At 47.1% G+C, this 16,894-nt stretch overlaps 1 protein-coding gene across 1 annotated transcript in view; it reads right to left on the bottom strand.

Annotated features, from left to right (window-relative positions):
• Positions 1–905: 905 nt before the first annotated feature.
• The window catches only part of GRIK5 (glutamate ionotropic receptor kainate type subunit 5), a 37,222-nt gene continuing 21,233 nt past the window's right edge, over positions 906–16,894 (bottom strand). Inside the window, 4 exon segments of the mRNA XM_021004204.2 lie at positions 906–2,001; positions 11,128–11,249; positions 11,355–11,483; positions 14,135–14,360. Of these exon segments, the coding sequence (XP_020859863.1) occupies positions 1,570–2,001; positions 11,128–11,249; positions 11,355–11,483; positions 14,135–14,360 (909 nt within the window). The 3' untranslated portion in view covers positions 906–1,569.

The raw sequence follows: 16,894 nt of genomic DNA, 5'->3' as shown, positions 1-16,894 counted from the left end.
GATTACTCCCTTTGGGCCAAGTTATTTCATCTCTCTGGGTCTCAGTTTCCTTCTCTGTAAAATGAGGAAGCTGAGATAGTCTGAGGTCCGCTCTAGTTCTAAGTCTGTGTGATCTCCCTCACTCCTCCCCTTAACATAGTTCTGTTCCAGGAAAGACCCCAGAGAGCAGTCTATCTCTGTCTTTCTGACCCTGTCACTACTCCCTCCGGCATCAGCCATATCTCTCCCTATGTCTCTCAATGTCTCTGGGCACTCAGCACCAGGGACAGAAAAGAAGGGCGGGGAGGAAGAGCCAGAATCTCAGTTGCCTTGGAGACGGGAGCCCCCCCCACCCGGGGATAGGAGGAAAGGCAGGTCCCGCAACGCGACTGCGCAGAGAAGACTTCACCCGGCAACTCCGCCCCCTTTGCCTGCTTTTCTGGAAACCTAGAATGTGGAGCTGTGGGGGCAGCAGCGGGAGGATCCTGCATCTGATCGTCAGGAGACTCAGATTTTAGTTCTGGCCTTGCTTCTGCCTTGGCCCTGACTTAATTCCCTCTTTTGTCAAGTTACTGGAGAATGGGAGGTGGTGTGGTGTGAGGAGGACAAAGTAGGGAAAGGACTACGTGACTCCAGAGCCGAGGGAGAAGAAAGAGACAGAGACCGGAAGGGAACAGTTCTCACTGAGCAAGTTCAGGATGGTCCTGAAGCTCCCGCTCCTCCCCCGCCCCCCCCCGGAAAATCAAGTAGCCTCATCCCTTATCCTTCACACCCTCAGGAACCCAGGCGTCCTGATATGACCCACAGACCCTCGGGGCCCCAGGTTCCGATCTCTCGTTCTCCATCCTCTATCCTAGACGTCCATCTGCTCCACCTCTCCCGCTCCCCTCAGCAAAAGAGGCCCAGGCGTCCCCAGGGGTTGAGGTTTTCCTTGATTTTTTTTTTATTCCAACGGGGACAGGGGACTCGGGAGGGGGAGGGACAGGGGAACCACTGACCCCCTCCCTAAGGAGTGTCATAGAAATCCGGGGGCTTCTCCCCAAAAATAGAGAAAGAGACAGAGACAGAGACAGAAAGCTGGGCCAGAGGTCGCCTCCCCCTCCTGCCCCAGGTTGGGTGGGGCGCTCAGTCCAGAGGGCATTTGGAAGTGGGGCCTCTGGGCGTCCCCCAGCCGTGAGGAGGGAGTCAAACATCCAGGCTCGGGGCCTTCACCTCCGAAATCGGCTCCTGCTCTCCGCTATGCCTTGACCAGTCCACCAGGGGGCTCCAGAGGGCAAGAGACCCCACCCCCACTCCCCACCCGCCCGCCCTCGGGCGGGTCTGGCTACCAAAAGGCCAAATCTCGGGAGTCCAGAGTCGGAAATTCCCTGCCGGTGATGCTCCCTCCAGTGGAGAGGGGCCGAAGGCTTGGCCACTTGGGCTCCCCTCCATCCAGGCCACCCGGTCGCCACAGGCTCCTTGATCTCTCTCTAGTCCAGGTTGCACCTCGTGGGGTCAGGGGACCGGACGCCTAGGTCCTTCTCAGTCTCGGCTGCTCATAAGCCTGAGTTCTTGAGCTGGCTGCCAGCCCGCCCCATGGAATGGGGACGGTCACTCTTGCTCGGACAGCTCCCGGGGCGCCGGGGGCCCGGGTCTGGGCCTCGGGGGGCTGGTGGTTTCGGTCGAGGGAACCAAGCCCCGAGGAGGGCCCCCACCTGCAGCCCGTAGGGCCTGAATGCGCCGGCACTCGTGGCAGACGCGGACGTGGGTGCAGCCGGCCGGGGCGGGAGCCGGAGGCCGACCAGGGGGTCCAGGGTCGTCCAGGAGGCGCTGGGGGCCCCCGTGACCCCCGCCCGAGTCTCCGCCGCTCGCCCCCGCAGAGTACAGTTTCCCGTTGCTGAGGCGCATCTCCCGGACCGCCCGCAGGGACAGAGCAGCCCGGCCCGGGACCCCCGCGTAGCGCCGGCGGCGGCGGGAACGAGAGGTCTTGCGGCAAGACACGGCGTGACGAAGTTCTTGCAGCATCTCCTGGCAAACGGACACCTGCGGGGAAGAAGGGGCGGGAAGAGACCAGAGGAGAGGCCGGATAGGGCCTCGATCTTCGGATTGGCCCCACCTCTTTCCACCTTTCCTCGTCTACCATTCAGTTTCTGTTCCTCACCTCCTCTCTGCCTCTGCCTTCTGCCCCCTCTCCTCCTTCGTCCCCTTTCAGCGCCTCATCTTTCTCTGACTTCTCTCACCCTCCTCTCTCTACTTTCTGACCCTTTAACCTCTTGTTTTTTCCCAATGACCTCCCTCACTTTTTTTCCTCTCCTCTCCGATCTCTCATCTCCTGCCTCCATTCCATGATTCCCCTCATTTCTGCTTCTCTCGGATTCTCATCTCCTCTCTAATCTGGCGGATCTTCACCTGCTGTCTCTTCCGTCTGCCTCCCTCAGAGCTCTCTGAGGGGAAGGATTGTCCTCTCTATATCTTTGTACTCCCACTTTCCAGCACAGCGTCTGACACAAAGCAATAACAATAATTGCTAGCATTTTTGTATTACAAATGTTATCTCATTTGATCCTCACAATGACCCTGGAAGGTTAGGTGCTATGATCATCTCCATTTTACAGTTGAGGAAACTGAGGCAAAAAAGAGGTTAAAGGACTTGTCCAAGGTCATGAAGTTAGGTGTATTTGAACTCAGGCCTTCCTGAATCCAGGCCCAGTATTCTATCCTCTGTGCCACCTAGCTGCCTCTTCTTTAACTGGGTACTGAAATAGTTGATTGATTCTGCTGTCACCTTCTTGAGGATGTGGGCTATTTTTGGCCATAATTGTCTCTGTCACATACAGAGTGGGACGTGATCACACAGTCATAGATTAGAGCTGGAAGGGGCCTTAGAGACAATCAGGTCCATCCTTCTCATTTTACAGATGAGGAAACCGAGGCCCAGAGAATCTGAAGTGCCATTCCCAAAATCACAAAGGTAGTAACTGTGACTTGGGAGGAACTCAGGGGAATTGTGACTGACATAGCACATGTCTCTGCACTTGAGGAGTTGAGGGGGGTGGGGGGAGTCTTTTTTTGGAGAGGAGATAAAACTTGAATCTTATGGGACAGTTCTTTCCATTCACTCCCATATCCTTTTGAGGAGGAGGGAAGGAAAAGCTCCCTTGAGATGGCAGGGACTTGTGGCATAAAGAGCAGCTGACTTCAGTGGACCTGGGCTCAGGCTCCAGCTGTGTGGCCTGTCAGCCCATTCATTGAGCCTCCGCTTGCTCATCTGTGAAATGAAGAGGCTAGACTTCATGGTCTAGAAGGTTCCTTCTGGCTCTGCTCTGCAAGGTGGGAAGGCACTATCATCAGGCAGCTTTCTGATTGGAAGAGTGTGTGGAGTGGGGAGGGAATTGTCAAATGCATCCTTGAGCCTGATCCAGAATGGCCCTGGTGGTTGAATCCCAAATCAGCTGGTGTTGGGAATTGACAAGAAGTTGTGGGATGGCAAAATCAGTAAAGGGCAAGTGGAGGGGAGATGCGGAGTGGGACTTCTGGCTCAGAAAGAGTGAGTTGCCTAAGCTAGAGGGAACAGTGGGTAAAGAGTTGGGCTTGCAAACAGAAAAACTTGAATTCAAATCCTGCCTCAGACCCTAGCCAGTTGTACCATCCTGAGCAAATCGCTTTACCTCTCTCAGCCTCAGTTTCCTGTAGAATTGGGATAATAATAGCACCTATTTCACAAGGTTTTTCTGAAAATCATATGAGACCAGGCTTGGCAAATCTGTAAAACATGAGTTGTGGCTATTATTTGTCCATTATTAGCTAGACCTGGATAGAAGGACTTAAGAAGTTTAGCTGCCACCCAGACTGTGGGGGAAGGGGGGGAGGAGAGACTTTCTTCTAATTCTACTGTGTGACTTTGGACAAGTCAGTTAACTGCCCTGGGCCTCAGTCTTCCCATCTGTTAAATGAAGAGATGGCACCAGATAATCTCTAAGGCCTCTTCCAGCCCTCAATGCTATCATCAATCATTGACTCCAGTTTCCCTCATCTCAGTTCCTCATCTGTAAAATGAATGGACTAGCCCAGAAGAGAGGCAGTGAAGTATAGTAGTAAGAACATTGGATTTGCAATCAAAGAGACCTGGGTTCAAATCTGGCCTTTGACACCTACTGGTTGGGTGACCCTAGGTAAGTCACTTAACCTCTGGGTACCCCCAGCAGCTCTAAGACTATAGGCTACAGAGCAGGGGCAGATCTTGATAGGAGAAATATTCCCACTGTTATTTCCCTTTGTTCAGCCCTTTTTCAGTCACGTCCGACTCTTCATGACCCTCATTGGGCTTTTCTTGGCAAAGATAAAGGAGTGGTTTGCCATTTCCTTCTCCAGCTCATTTTCTAGATGAGGAAACTGAGGCAAACAAGGTGAAGTGACCCTGAGTCTCACAGGTAGGAAGTGTCTGAGGCCTGACTTGAACTCAGGAAGATGAGGCTTCCTGATTCCAGGACCAGAGTTGTATTCACTGCACCACCTCACAGCCATGAATTAATTCCCTACACAAATGAAATCACAGTCCCCACAAATACTGGGTGTCCTAAAAGTCTTAGTGTGGTTGTAAGCTATGAAAGTTTAAAACTGTATATACATACAAATATATGATATATGATATAGCTATTTCTACCTACTTCCAAGGCTTTGAGAAGGAAAGCATTTGTGTGTGTGTGTGTGTATGTGTGTGCGCGTGCGTGTGTATGTGTGTGTATGTGTGTATGTATGTGTGCATGTGTATGTGTGCATATGTGTGCATGTGTGTGTATGTGTGTATGTGTGTATGTGTGTGTATGTGTGTGTATGTGTGTGTATGTGTGTATGTGTGTGTGTGTGTGTCTGTGTGTGTCTGTGTGTGTGTTGTGTGTATATGTGTATGTGTGTATGTGTGTGCGCGTGTATGTGTGTGTGTGTGTGTATGTGTGTGTGCGCGTGTATGTGTGTATGTGTGTATATGTGTATGTGTGTATGCGTGTGTATGTGTGTATGTGTGTACGTGTGTATGTGTGTGTATATGTGTGCATATATGTGTATGTGTGTATGTGTGTGTATGTGTGTGTGCGCGCGTGTGTGTATGTGTGCGCACGTGTGTGTATGTGTGTGTGCGTGTGTGTATGTGTGTGCATGTGTGCGCGCGCATGTGTGTATGTGTGTGTGCGTGTATTGTGTGTGCGTGTGTGTATGTGTTGATGTGTGTATGTGTGTGTGTATGTGTGTGTGCGTGTATGTGTGTATGTGTGTGTATGTGTGTGCATGTGTGTGCGCGCATGTGTGTGTATGTGTGTGTGTGTATATGTGTGTGTGCGTGTGTGTGTATGTGTGTATGTGTGTGTATTGTGTATGTGTGTGTGCGCGTGTGTATGTGTGTATGTGTGTGTATGTGTGCGCGCGCTGTGTGTATGTGTGTGTGTGCGCGCGTGTATGTGTGTATATGTGTGTTTGCGCGTGTATGTGTGTATGTGTGTGTATGTGTGTATGTGTGTGCGCGTGTGTATGTGTGTATGTGTGTACGTGTGTATGTGTGTGTATGTGTGTGTATATGTGTGCATATATGTGTGTATGTGTGTGTGTGTATGTGTGTGTGCATGTGTGTGTGTATGTGTGTGTGTGTGTGCGTGTGTGCGTGTGTGCATGTGCGTGCGTGTGTGTGCGTGTGTGTGTGCGTCTGCGTGCTCGCACGCCAAGACTCCTAAACTTGAAGGCACAGGGCCTGAGCTCGGATCCCGACTTCTCCCTGTGTGCACTTGAGCAAGTCACTTCAGCTCCCCAGGACCCAGCTTCCTCACGTGCACAATCAGGGGATGGTGCCAGGTGATTTCTAAGGTCCCTTCCAGCTTTCCATCTATGATCAGAGGAGTTAGTGTTCCCTCTCTCTCTTCCCTTATTGAAGAGGGAGCTGGCCTTGAAGTTAGGAAGATGTGGGTTCAAGTCCTGCCCCTGACACATCCTGGCTGTGTGACCCTAGGCAAGACCCATAACCTCTCACTGCTCTAGGCAACTTGCTAAGACTAATCTTCAGGGAAGGTTTGGACTTGCATTGGTACAGGGGTCTCCTCACCTGAAAGTTCCTTACACCAATGGAATCATAAGGACACTTCTTATCCATAGTCCTGTAAAGTATGAATCGAATGCCACCTCCTCCAGGAAGTCTTCCCTGAACCATCTCTCCCTATGGCAATGTCCTTCCCCTTGAGGCCTCCTACAATACTTTGTCTTTTCCTCCCTCCGTCCCCAGTTCACACCTATGATTTCCTCAGGAAGGAAGTTCTTAAGGAAACTCCCTTTTCCAAGGGGGCCATCTCCAGTTGTCTTGATCTGTATCTGGCCACTGGACTGAGATGGCTCCAGAGGAGAAAGTGAGGCTGGTGACCTTGCACAGCCCTGCCTCACTTAAATCCAATTCACTTGCAAGTTATGGCATCACCTCCCTGATGTGATGGTCCTCTTCAACAATGACCAAAGGACAAACAACAGCATATCCCTCTTCCAACACAGATGGGCAACTAGGCTGCAGCTCAGAGCCTTAGAGAACTGTCTAGGTTAGGTGACTTGCCCAGGGTCACAAAGTCAGTTGATGTCAGAAGCAGGATTTGAACCCAGTTCCTCCTGACTCTGAGGCAAAGATCTCTAGTGGATACACTGGGCTGTGACTCTTGGCCAGGGAGCTAACTGGGGCAGTGGATAAAATATGGGGCCTCAGCATCAAAAAGATCGGAGTTCACATCCAGCCTCAGAGACTTAGTAGCTGTGTGACCCTGGGCGTGTCATTTAACCTCAGTGTGCCTCAATTTCCTCAACTGTGAAATGAGGATAACAGCACCTCCTCCCAGGATGCTGTGAGGATTAAGTGAGATCACATTTGCAAATCACTGAGCCCGGGGCTTGGCACACAGAAGGCATCATATAAATGCTTATTCCCTTCCCCTTCTGCCTCTTGGACTTGTCATGTGACATTGTATGCTATGGGCATCTGTGCTTCTGCACACTGAGCTCTCTGACAGCAGGTACTGGGTCTTGCCTAAACTCTATTCCTCCCTCTAGCAACTTGTGGCTCTGCACACAGCAGGTGCTTCATAAATGGATAGCAAATGAATGATTTCCAAGGTCCAGTAACTTCCAAAAGCCTACGATTCCAAGATTCAATCAGCACAGTTCCTTCCCTGGCGGATTCAGCTCACAGCACTCACCCCTGCCACAGTTTATGGCTTCAAAAATTCCTCGACCAAAAAACTTCTCCCCAGGAGACTGGTGCTCTAGTGCTGAGCCCTTCTGCCTGTAGCCAGCTTGGTCCACAGACGCCAGACGCACCATCTGTCTCTAGGCCGGGCCTCGGAGGGTATCTAGCTTGGCAGGCCCTACTGGAACGTAGCCCTCAGAAACCCAAGGTCACTTCCACATCCTGAGGTATCAGAGTAAGACTTCAGGGCTACATTCTTCCCCGATCCTCTGGCCGCCTCATTCTGATGAATTATTTCTGACTTTGTCCTAGCAATAGAGTGGGAAGAATCACTCCATTTGAGTAATTGCTCACTCCCTTGCTGTATGACCTTGGGAAAATCCCATCCCCTTCTCTAAGCCTCACTTTCTCACCTACAAAATGAAGATGATTAAGGCAAAACTTACCTCCCAAGGGGAATAAGAGCTGTGCCGAGGGCAACATTAATGCAAAATTAATTTATAATTAATGTAATTGATTTATGATTAGTGTAGTGCCCCACTTAAAAGCCAGCTATTATTGTCACTCTCTCTTTTCCCTGGTAAATATTTCAACCTCTTTAGGGATCTGGGATTTCATAAGTGTGAGTATTCCTCCCCTGATTCAGGTGTGAGCCCCTCCAAGCTTTAGTAAATCCCTCTTTATACTTTAGTAAATCCCTTTCAACTGTAAAATGGGGATAATAATAGTACCTACCTCTCAGGGCCAGGGTTGTTGTGAGGATCAAGTGAGAATATCTGCAAAGTGCTTAGCACAGTGCCTGCTTAGTAGGTGTTTAATAAATGCTTCCTTTCTTCCTTCCTTCCTTCTTCCCTTCCTCCCTCCTTTCCCACTTCCCTTCCTTCTATTTTTCCTTCCTTCCTTCTTCCCTTCCTCCTTCCTTCTTCCTTCTATTTTTCCTTCCTTCCTTCTTCCCTTCCTCCTTCCTTCTTCCTTCTATTTTTCCTTCCTTCCTTCTTCCCCACCTCCCTTCCTTCTTTCCTTCCTTGCCAAGTCAGGGGTCAGTTACAGCAGTAGTAGTAGTGGAGAGGTAATCAGAGATAGAAGAGGTTGATTTCTGAGTCTTGAGATCCAAGCTGACTCTAGAAGCAGACAGATCAGGGGATTTGACCTTGAGATTATGAGGGCATGAGAAAGGTGTCATGGCTCAAAGAAATATAAAGAAATTTGGGAAAGGGGGCCTCAAGGCTAAGGTTCCCTGACAGCAGGATCAGGGTAGATGAGATTCAGGGGAGCCTAAGGAGAGATAGATTGTATCTTCAATGGAATATGAGCCAGGACTCGTCAAAATGCATGGGACCTTGGGTATAGGGGCAGAGTGTCTGAGAGCCTGGAGCCTACTGGGAGGAGCTGGCTCTGAAGGGGAACAGAAACCATGAGATAGATTTAGGTGGAACCTCAACGATGAGAAGAGAAAGTTGGATAAGAATCAGAGAATTTAGAGATGGAAGGTGCCTTAGATCTGGAAGATGCCATCTTTTTACAGGTGAGACACTGAAATGAGAGGTTAAATGACGTGTCTGAGATCATATAGAGACTAGATGTAAACCCAGGTCCCCTGCCTCCTAAGGCAGCACTCTTTCCACCAGACCATCCTGCCTCCTGGATCACTTAATGCCACCCCCTTATATTAAGGATGTACAAACTAAAGCCCTAGGAGAATAAGAGAGTTCCACAGCACGTCATAGAAGCAGAAGTCAGACCCAGAAGAGAGCCAGGAGACCACTGAGCCCAGATCCCTAAGGTTCAGAAAAGTGAGAACAGAAGGTAAGCACCTGGAGGGCATAGACTATTTAATTTTCTCCTTGCATCCCCATTGCCTAGCACAGTGCCTGGTCCAGAGTAAATGCTTCTGGAATGGTCACTATTCTTACAAAGAAAATAGAGAGATGTGGATTTTACATTGGATGGCAGGACTCCAAGGACTCCTTCACAGGTCAATGGAAATGTCATGGGGCGGGAGAGGGGGAGGGGAGGGTCCTCCAGAGGATCCCAGGGATCTGTGTTTCAACCTACTTCACATTCTTTTTAATCAGTGACCTGGATCATGGTGCTGATATCATGTTTATCAAATCTGACACCAAGTTGGGAAGGAGAGCTGACCCCTAGAAGACACCACTGGAATCCAAAAATGTCTCAACAAGCTAGTGCAGAGGGCTGAAGCTAATAAGAAAAATTTCAATAAACTATAGTCTTCAATTTGTGCACAAAAAAAGTCAAATCCACAAGTACAAAGCAAGAGAAGCTTACGCAACAATTCATCTGAAAAAGATCTGGGGGATTTAGTGGACCGGAAGCTCAATGTGGATCAGCAATGGGACGAGGTCCTCCAAAATGGCCAATGTGACCTTGGGCTGAATAAAGAGAATAGCTTCCAGGAAAAAAGAAATGATCTCTCTGTGTACTCTACTCTAGTCAGACCACACCTGCAGTATTGGGTTCAGTTTTGGGCACTGGAATTCAAAAAAAGGACATTGACAACCAGGGTGATGAAAGCCCTTGAGACCTTGTCATATGAAGATCGGTTTAAGAAATTGGAAATGCTTATCCTGGAGAAAAGGGGCAGGGCATGAGAACTGTATTTGAGTGTTTGAAGGATTGTCATGTGGTCGATTTGTTCTATTTGACCTCAAAGGGCAGAAGTAGGAAGTGGAATAAGAATGGAAACTGCCCCCCCTCTCCCTTTTTGTTTGTTTGTTTCTTCTTTCTTGTGGTTTCACCCATTGGTTCTATTTTTTTTTTTTGGTTCTAATTCTTCTTTACAACATGACTAATATGAATATAGGTTCAATATGAATGTATATGTAGATCCTCTATCAAACTGCATGTGATCTTGGGATGGGGAGAGGAGAGAGATAGGGAGAAAATCTGGAACTCAAAATCTTATGGAATGGAATGTTGAAACTAAAAATAAATAAATAAAAATTGAAACAAAAAAATGGAAATTGCAAAGAAGAAAATGTAACCTTGATGTAACACACACACACACACACACACACACACACACACACACACACACACACCCCTAATAACTAGAGATGTTCACAAACAGAATGGGCTTCCTCAGGATGTGCTGAGTTCTCCTTCCATGAAGCTCTTCAGTCAGAGAATGAACAACCACTTGCCAGGGATATTATAATGGAAATTTCTCTCTGGTAGAGTTTGGGCTAGGTAGCCAATAAGGGCACTTCTAACTCTCAACCGTGATTCTATAGATGAGGTGACTTTTCCAACCTTTCAAAGGTATTAAATGCCGGAGTGGGATTTGAACTCAGATTCTCTGAAAGGATGATGTTCTCACCACATCACAGGTGGGCTGTGATGGGCTTTGTCATCACATCTGAGTTACTGTAGGGGAAGGTTCCTGGTCTCTATGACTCAACAATTCTGTGCCTCAAGCTTGGCTTTTTTCGGCTCCTTTCTCTTAATCATTAGTATAGGCCTCCTGAAAATCTCAGCCTGTGTCTTGAGGGAGACACTATCTCTGAAGATCAGGGAAGATCTAGTGTGAGAGATTAGAGTAGAAGCCCAAGTGGCTCTGGACCCAGCTGGTCTACTTCGTACCTGGGGAACTGGCTACCTCCCATTCTCTTTGCTCTCCTCACTTTAACTCTGCCCCTTCTCTTTCTCTTTCGCCCTCTCCTTTTCACTTTTAGATTCTCTGTACTCCTTTCCTCTCTGCTCCCCTCACCACAGCCTCCTCAGTCTCTCTTCTCTGCTGACTCCCTTTCTCGTTCTTTCCCCACCCTTCTACTCTCACTTCGGTTTCTTCTTTCTTTCCTCTCCTCTGCCAGATCTCTTCTCTCTCTCCCTTTTCATTTCATTCCTTCTCTCTCCACTCCCATGTCTTATTTCTCTACTGTTGCCCTCCCTCTCTCCCCACATACCCTGTCCCCTATCCTCTTGGCTCCTTGCGCTCTCACCTCCTCGGACTCTGCCGACCTCCTCGTGGACCACACAAACTCCATGACGGCAACAAAGACAGCAATGATGAGGCCACAGATGAGCACCACAAATATTCCACCAATGTTCTCCATTCCCAGCCCTGGAAGAAAACAGAGAAGGAGCCAGGGAGACATCGAAGTTCAAGAGAAGGGCAGTGCATAGGGCGGGGTGCACTTATTTCAGGGGGCAGGGGAGGGTCACTGACCTTTGGCCCGATGGTCCTCCTCTTTGGGACACCGGCCCCCCTCCCACCACTTTCGCTTTAGGATTTCCAACCGGTTGTTCTCTTGCAGTTGCAAGATAGCCAATGTGATCTCGTCCCGGAATGGGGAGCCTGGAAAGGGAAAGAGAAAGTGTTTAGGGCCCTTCCATCTTCACAAGTCCTCTGATCCCTAATCTTCCCACCTTCAATTTCCTCTCCAGTTCCTTCCCTCTCTGATCCCCCATCTCTCTAGATTCTTCTGATGCCTAGTAGATCCATCTTTCTCTTGACTCACATTTCTTACTCTCTCCATTCTGTCCCTTTCCTTTTCTTTTACCCTATGTCTGTATCTCTCCCATCGTCCATAATCCCAATCCTCTAATCTTCCACAGCTCCCTCCCCTTATGTCATCCCCTATGTCCCCATTCCTTCAGTTTCTTCTCTTACCCCATCTCTCCATCCCAGATCCTCCCTGTATCCTTCATCCTTCTATTTCCCATGCCCATTCAAACTGTGTATCTACATCTCCAGTCTAGTTGCTATAATCTCCACCTCCATATCCTCCATATCACCATCCTCCATCTCCACATTCTGTAACTTCCCATCTCCATCTAGACTTTTCCACTTTTCAATTCAACAAACATCTATTAATTACCTACAACATGCAAGGTTCTGTATTAGGCTGCCCTATCCATGGACATCACACTAGCTATACTGTAGCTATACACCTGGCACACCCCCTTGAGAAGCAGCATGTATATCTCTCCACTTGTGAATTTTATGTGTGTCTACTCTTCCTACTGGTGTTGCATTTATTTATGGGAGAGTGCACCCAAGGTTTATGGGGCAGTTATTTTGTGCTACTGCTCTTACTATATCAAATTAATAAATGTCTGTGCTTTGAGCTAATTGTGTCCCAGATGAATAAAGTAAAGGTAAACACAGTGGCGGAGACTTGTGGACTGTACTTTCAGATACATGGAACCACAGAGTGCCTGGACTAACTAACCTGGACTGGTCAACCCTCCCCACTCAGGAGCCAACCGAAGAGGGTGAGTCAGGAACTGAGGTAGACTAGAAGGGGATTACAGTGTTCACAGGAAGTTACACTAGCTATAAAAGGGAGAGTTCATGCTGTCCTCAAACATTATCACACTGACTATCATGTGGTCCTTGGATGGGTCACATATGATGAATATTCCGGTACTCATTTGGCTCCCTTGACACAGGATTTCAAATTTGGAAGAAACCATACTGTCCTCCCCCAAACCCACTAAGACCAATATGACAAGTAGCTAGCCAACCTCTGCTTGAAGCTCTCCACTGAGAAAGATCCCACCCCCTCTTGGAGCAGTCTATTCCACTTCTAGATGGCTCTAATTGGTAGGAAGGTCTCTCTTGAATCAAGACTAAATTTTCCTCTCTGCAACATCCATTCACTGCTACGGGCTCTCCCCTCTGGAACCGAGGAGAACAGGACCATAGATTTAGAATCAGAAGGGACCTTAGAGGTCATCTAGGCCAACACCCTCATTTTCCAAATGAGGAGACTGAGGTCCCCAAAAGGTAAATTACTTGCTCAACATATCTTAGGTGGCAGAATTAGGATTTGAACCCAGGTCCTCCGATTCAAAACACAGTTCTCATTCCATTATACCACACTTTCTGCTTAAGAGTCTTTGTAATGAGGCAGCTAGGTAGCACAGTGGATAAAGCACCGGCCCTGGAATCAAGAGGACCTAAGTTCAAATGCGGCCTCAGTCACATGACACTTACTAGCTTGTGTGACCCGGGGCAAGTCACTTAACCCCATTACCTAGCCAAAAATAAATAAATAAATAAATGAAAATTAAAAAAAAAATAAGAGTCTTTGTAATGCATAAAGATCCTCTCCTCTTCTCTGCCTCTTGATCCTGTTGTTACTCCCGTTACCCCTATGCCTCCATTCCTCATGCTCTCTCCATCCCTCTATATCCATCCCTCGTGTCTGTCTCATAATCTCTATCCACAACCTTCATTCATGCTCCATTGCCCTTTCCCACTCTCCGTCATCTCCCCATATTCATGTCTGCCCTGTCAATTTAATTCAGTTCAACATTTTAAATCACTGACTATGAACTGTGACTATTGAGAAAAGAAAGATGAAATGAAAGCCAGTTCCTGCTCCCAAAGACCTTATATTCCATTTACTTCCCCTCAATCTCCACATTCCCATTCCTTAATCCCCCAGCTCCCAATTCTAGATCTCTCTATTCCATGCTCGCCCATCTTCATATCACCCTATATCTCCTATCACCCCATTATTTATCTTCTCTCAGTAACGAATGGCTCTGGACCTGTGTTACCTTAGGCACGTCACTTAACCTCCCTGGACTCAGTTTCCTCATATGTAAAATGAAGGGGTTGGATTAAATGGCCTCTAAATCCTAAACCTATGATCCATTCCCCCATCTCTTCCTCATCTCCATATCCTCCTGTAATTTCTATAATCTAACTTCTCTACCTTTATATCCCCCATAGTTCCTGTCCTCCAGTTCCCTATCTCAAAATCTCCATGTATCCCTCATCTTTCCATCTTCTAATCTCCATTCCCCCCAATATCCCTCTTCAATCTACCTCCTACCTTCCAGTGCCCAATCTCCATATTTTCCTGTTTCTCCCATCTCCTAATCTCCCACCTCATTATCCCCTTATGTTCCTTATCTCCCCAACCCCGTACCCCTACTTAATGCCCACATTCCTGGGTGGGTCTCCATGCTAAGGCCCATCGGGCCATGGCGCACCCAGTGGCATGCCGATGCCATAGCCCTTGGTATCGAGGAGGCCCCCAATCTGGGTGAGGTTGCAATTGAGGCGCCTGTGGTACTCATTCATGGTAGACTCCAACAAGAAGGCATAGCGGGAGTTGAGGACTCGGGCAATGCCTTCCTCTGTGCTCTTCACAAACACACTGGGCTGCTTGGACTGCATATAGTTCCACATCCGCTGGTAAGTCTGGTACCGAGAGTTCTGGTCGATATGGGAAGGTAGTGGAAAGGAACAGCACATTAATGCTATGGTCCTCCATTGTTTCTGTGCCCCTTACCCTGTATGAGCCCTTTCTTCTGACCCTCCTCTGCCTCCCCAAGTCCTGCTCAATTTCTCCACACCCCCCTTCTCAACTAGGACCTTCTTAATTAAACCATTCTCCTACAACACCTTTAATGTCCATGCACTTGTTCATATTTTGATAACTTTATTTCAATATAATTGGTTTCTTTTTAATCCTAATGTATTTTATTTTGTACATTAAAAAAACACAAGTTTGAGGAGCCACACTACCCAAATCATACCCCTGGAGTTCCAGGTAAGCTGTCAGAACCCTATAGCCTCCAACTGCCAGCATTGGAGGCCCCAGCACACAAAGCCAGTGACCAGGCCCTAGGTTCCCAACACAAGAAGCTTGGGTCAGTGCCTTCTGCTCCCCAGCAGGAGAGCTCAATCTCTTTAAAGGCCAGGAAGCAAGCAAACACCATGGGCAAAAAGGAACGTACAATAGATCCTTATTATGGAAGGAGTAAAGATCAAGGCAGAAATTCTGAAGAGGACAACGTCAACAAACCCACATCTGGAACCTCAAAAGGGAATATAAACTGGTCTGAAGCCCAAAAAGCCTTCTTAGAAGAGCTCAAGAAGGATTTTAAAAGTCAAATGAGAGAGGTAGAAGAAAAAATGGGAAAAGAAATGAGAAGTACTCAAGAGAGAGTCAATAGCTTGGAAAAGGAAGGACAAAAATTAACTGTAGAAAACAAGCCCTTAAAAATACAATTGGCTTACTGGGAAAAAAGTACACTGAAGAAAACAAGTACCTAAAAATACAATTGGCCAAATGGGGAAGGAGGTACAAAATCTAATAGAAGAAAACAATTTGTTAAAAATTAAAATTGGGCAAATGGAAGCTAATGAGAGAGCAAGAATCAGTCAAATAGAAACAAAGGAATGAAAAAATAGATGAAAATGTAAAATACCTCACTGGTAAAACAACTGACCTGGAAAATCAGTCCAGGAGAGACAATTTAAAAATTATTGGTCTACCTGAAAATCATGATGAAAAAAAGAGCCTGGACAGTATCTTTCAGGAAATCATAAAGGAAAACTGCCCTGAGGTCCTAGAACCAGAGGGTAAAATAGCCATAGAAAGAATCCACCAATCACCTCCTGAAAGAGATCCCAAATTGAAAATGCCAAGGAATATAGTAGCCAAATTCCAAAATTACCAGGTCAAAGAGAAAATACTGCAAGCAGCCAGAAAGAAACAATTTAAATATCATGGAACCACAGTCAGGATTACACAGGACCTTGCAGCTTCTACATTAAAAGACCATAGGGCGTGGAATATGATACTCCATAAGGCAAAGGAGCTTGGGATTACAACCAAGGATCAACTACCCAGAAAATGAGCATTGATCTTTCAGGGGAGGAGATGGACATTCAATGAAATAAGGGACTTCCAACCTTCCTGATAAAAAGACCAGAGCTCAACAGAAAATTTGATCTTCAAATACAAGACGCAAAAGAGACATAAAAAGGTAAATGGGACAGAAAGAAACAACATGTTATTAATAAGGGCAAAGTGTTTACATCCCTACAAGGGGAGATGCCACTTGTAACTCCTGAGAACTGTGTTGTTATTACCATGTTAAAGGGGCGGGTAGAACTTGATGTTGATGTGATGATAAAAAAAATCTAATCAAGTGGGTTAAATGAATCCAAGTAAGTGGATTAATCTGATCTAACTAAGAAAATGCACTGAGAGAAAAGGAAAGGAGGAGACAGACAAGGGTGAAATTACATTACAGGAAAAGGCACCAAAACCTATTACAGCAGAAAGAAAGGAGGGAGATGAGCATTGTTTGAACCTTACTCTCATCAGATTTGGTTCAAGATCAGTGAGGTATAGAAATCTAACTTGCCCTATAGGCAGTAGGAGGAAAAGGGAAAGGAAAGGGAGTTGGGACAAAAGGGAGGGAAGAAGTAGTAAGGGGAAAGGGGAGAAAAGGGAGGGGGCTAAAGAAGGGAGGCGGGACTGAGAGAGGCGGTGGTCAAAAGCAAAACACTAGTGAGGAGGGAAAAGGAGAAAGGAGAAAGAAAAGCATAAAGGGAGGGAAGGATGGAGAGAAAGTCACAGATAGTAACCATAACTGTGAATATGATATATGAATGTAATGGAATACTATTGTGCTATAAGAAATGATGAGCAGACTGACTTCAGAAAAACCTGCAAAGACTTGTATGGTCTGATGCTGAGTGATGTGAGCAAAACCAGAAGAATGTTGTACATAGGAACAGCCACATTGTGAGATGACTAATGTTGATAGACTTAACCCTTCTCAGCAATACAAGGATCTAAGACACCTCCAAAGGCCTCATGATGGAAAATGCTATCCATATCCAAAGAAAGAACTATGGAGTTTGAATGCAGATTGAAGCATATACTATTTGCTGTTTTTTTTCTTCTGTTGTGTTTTGTTTCCTCTTCCTGGTGGTTCCTCCTATTGGTTCTA

Source organism: Phascolarctos cinereus, unplaced genomic scaffold (assembly GCF_003287225.1).
Source record: "Phascolarctos cinereus isolate Bilbo 61053 unplaced genomic scaffold, phaCin_HiC Scaffold_726;HRSCAF=1367, whole genome shotgun sequence".
NCBI classification, from domain to species: Eukaryota; Metazoa; Chordata; class Mammalia; order Diprotodontia; family Phascolarctidae; genus Phascolarctos; species Phascolarctos cinereus.
This window is presented reverse-complemented; position numbering and strand designations above follow the sequence as displayed.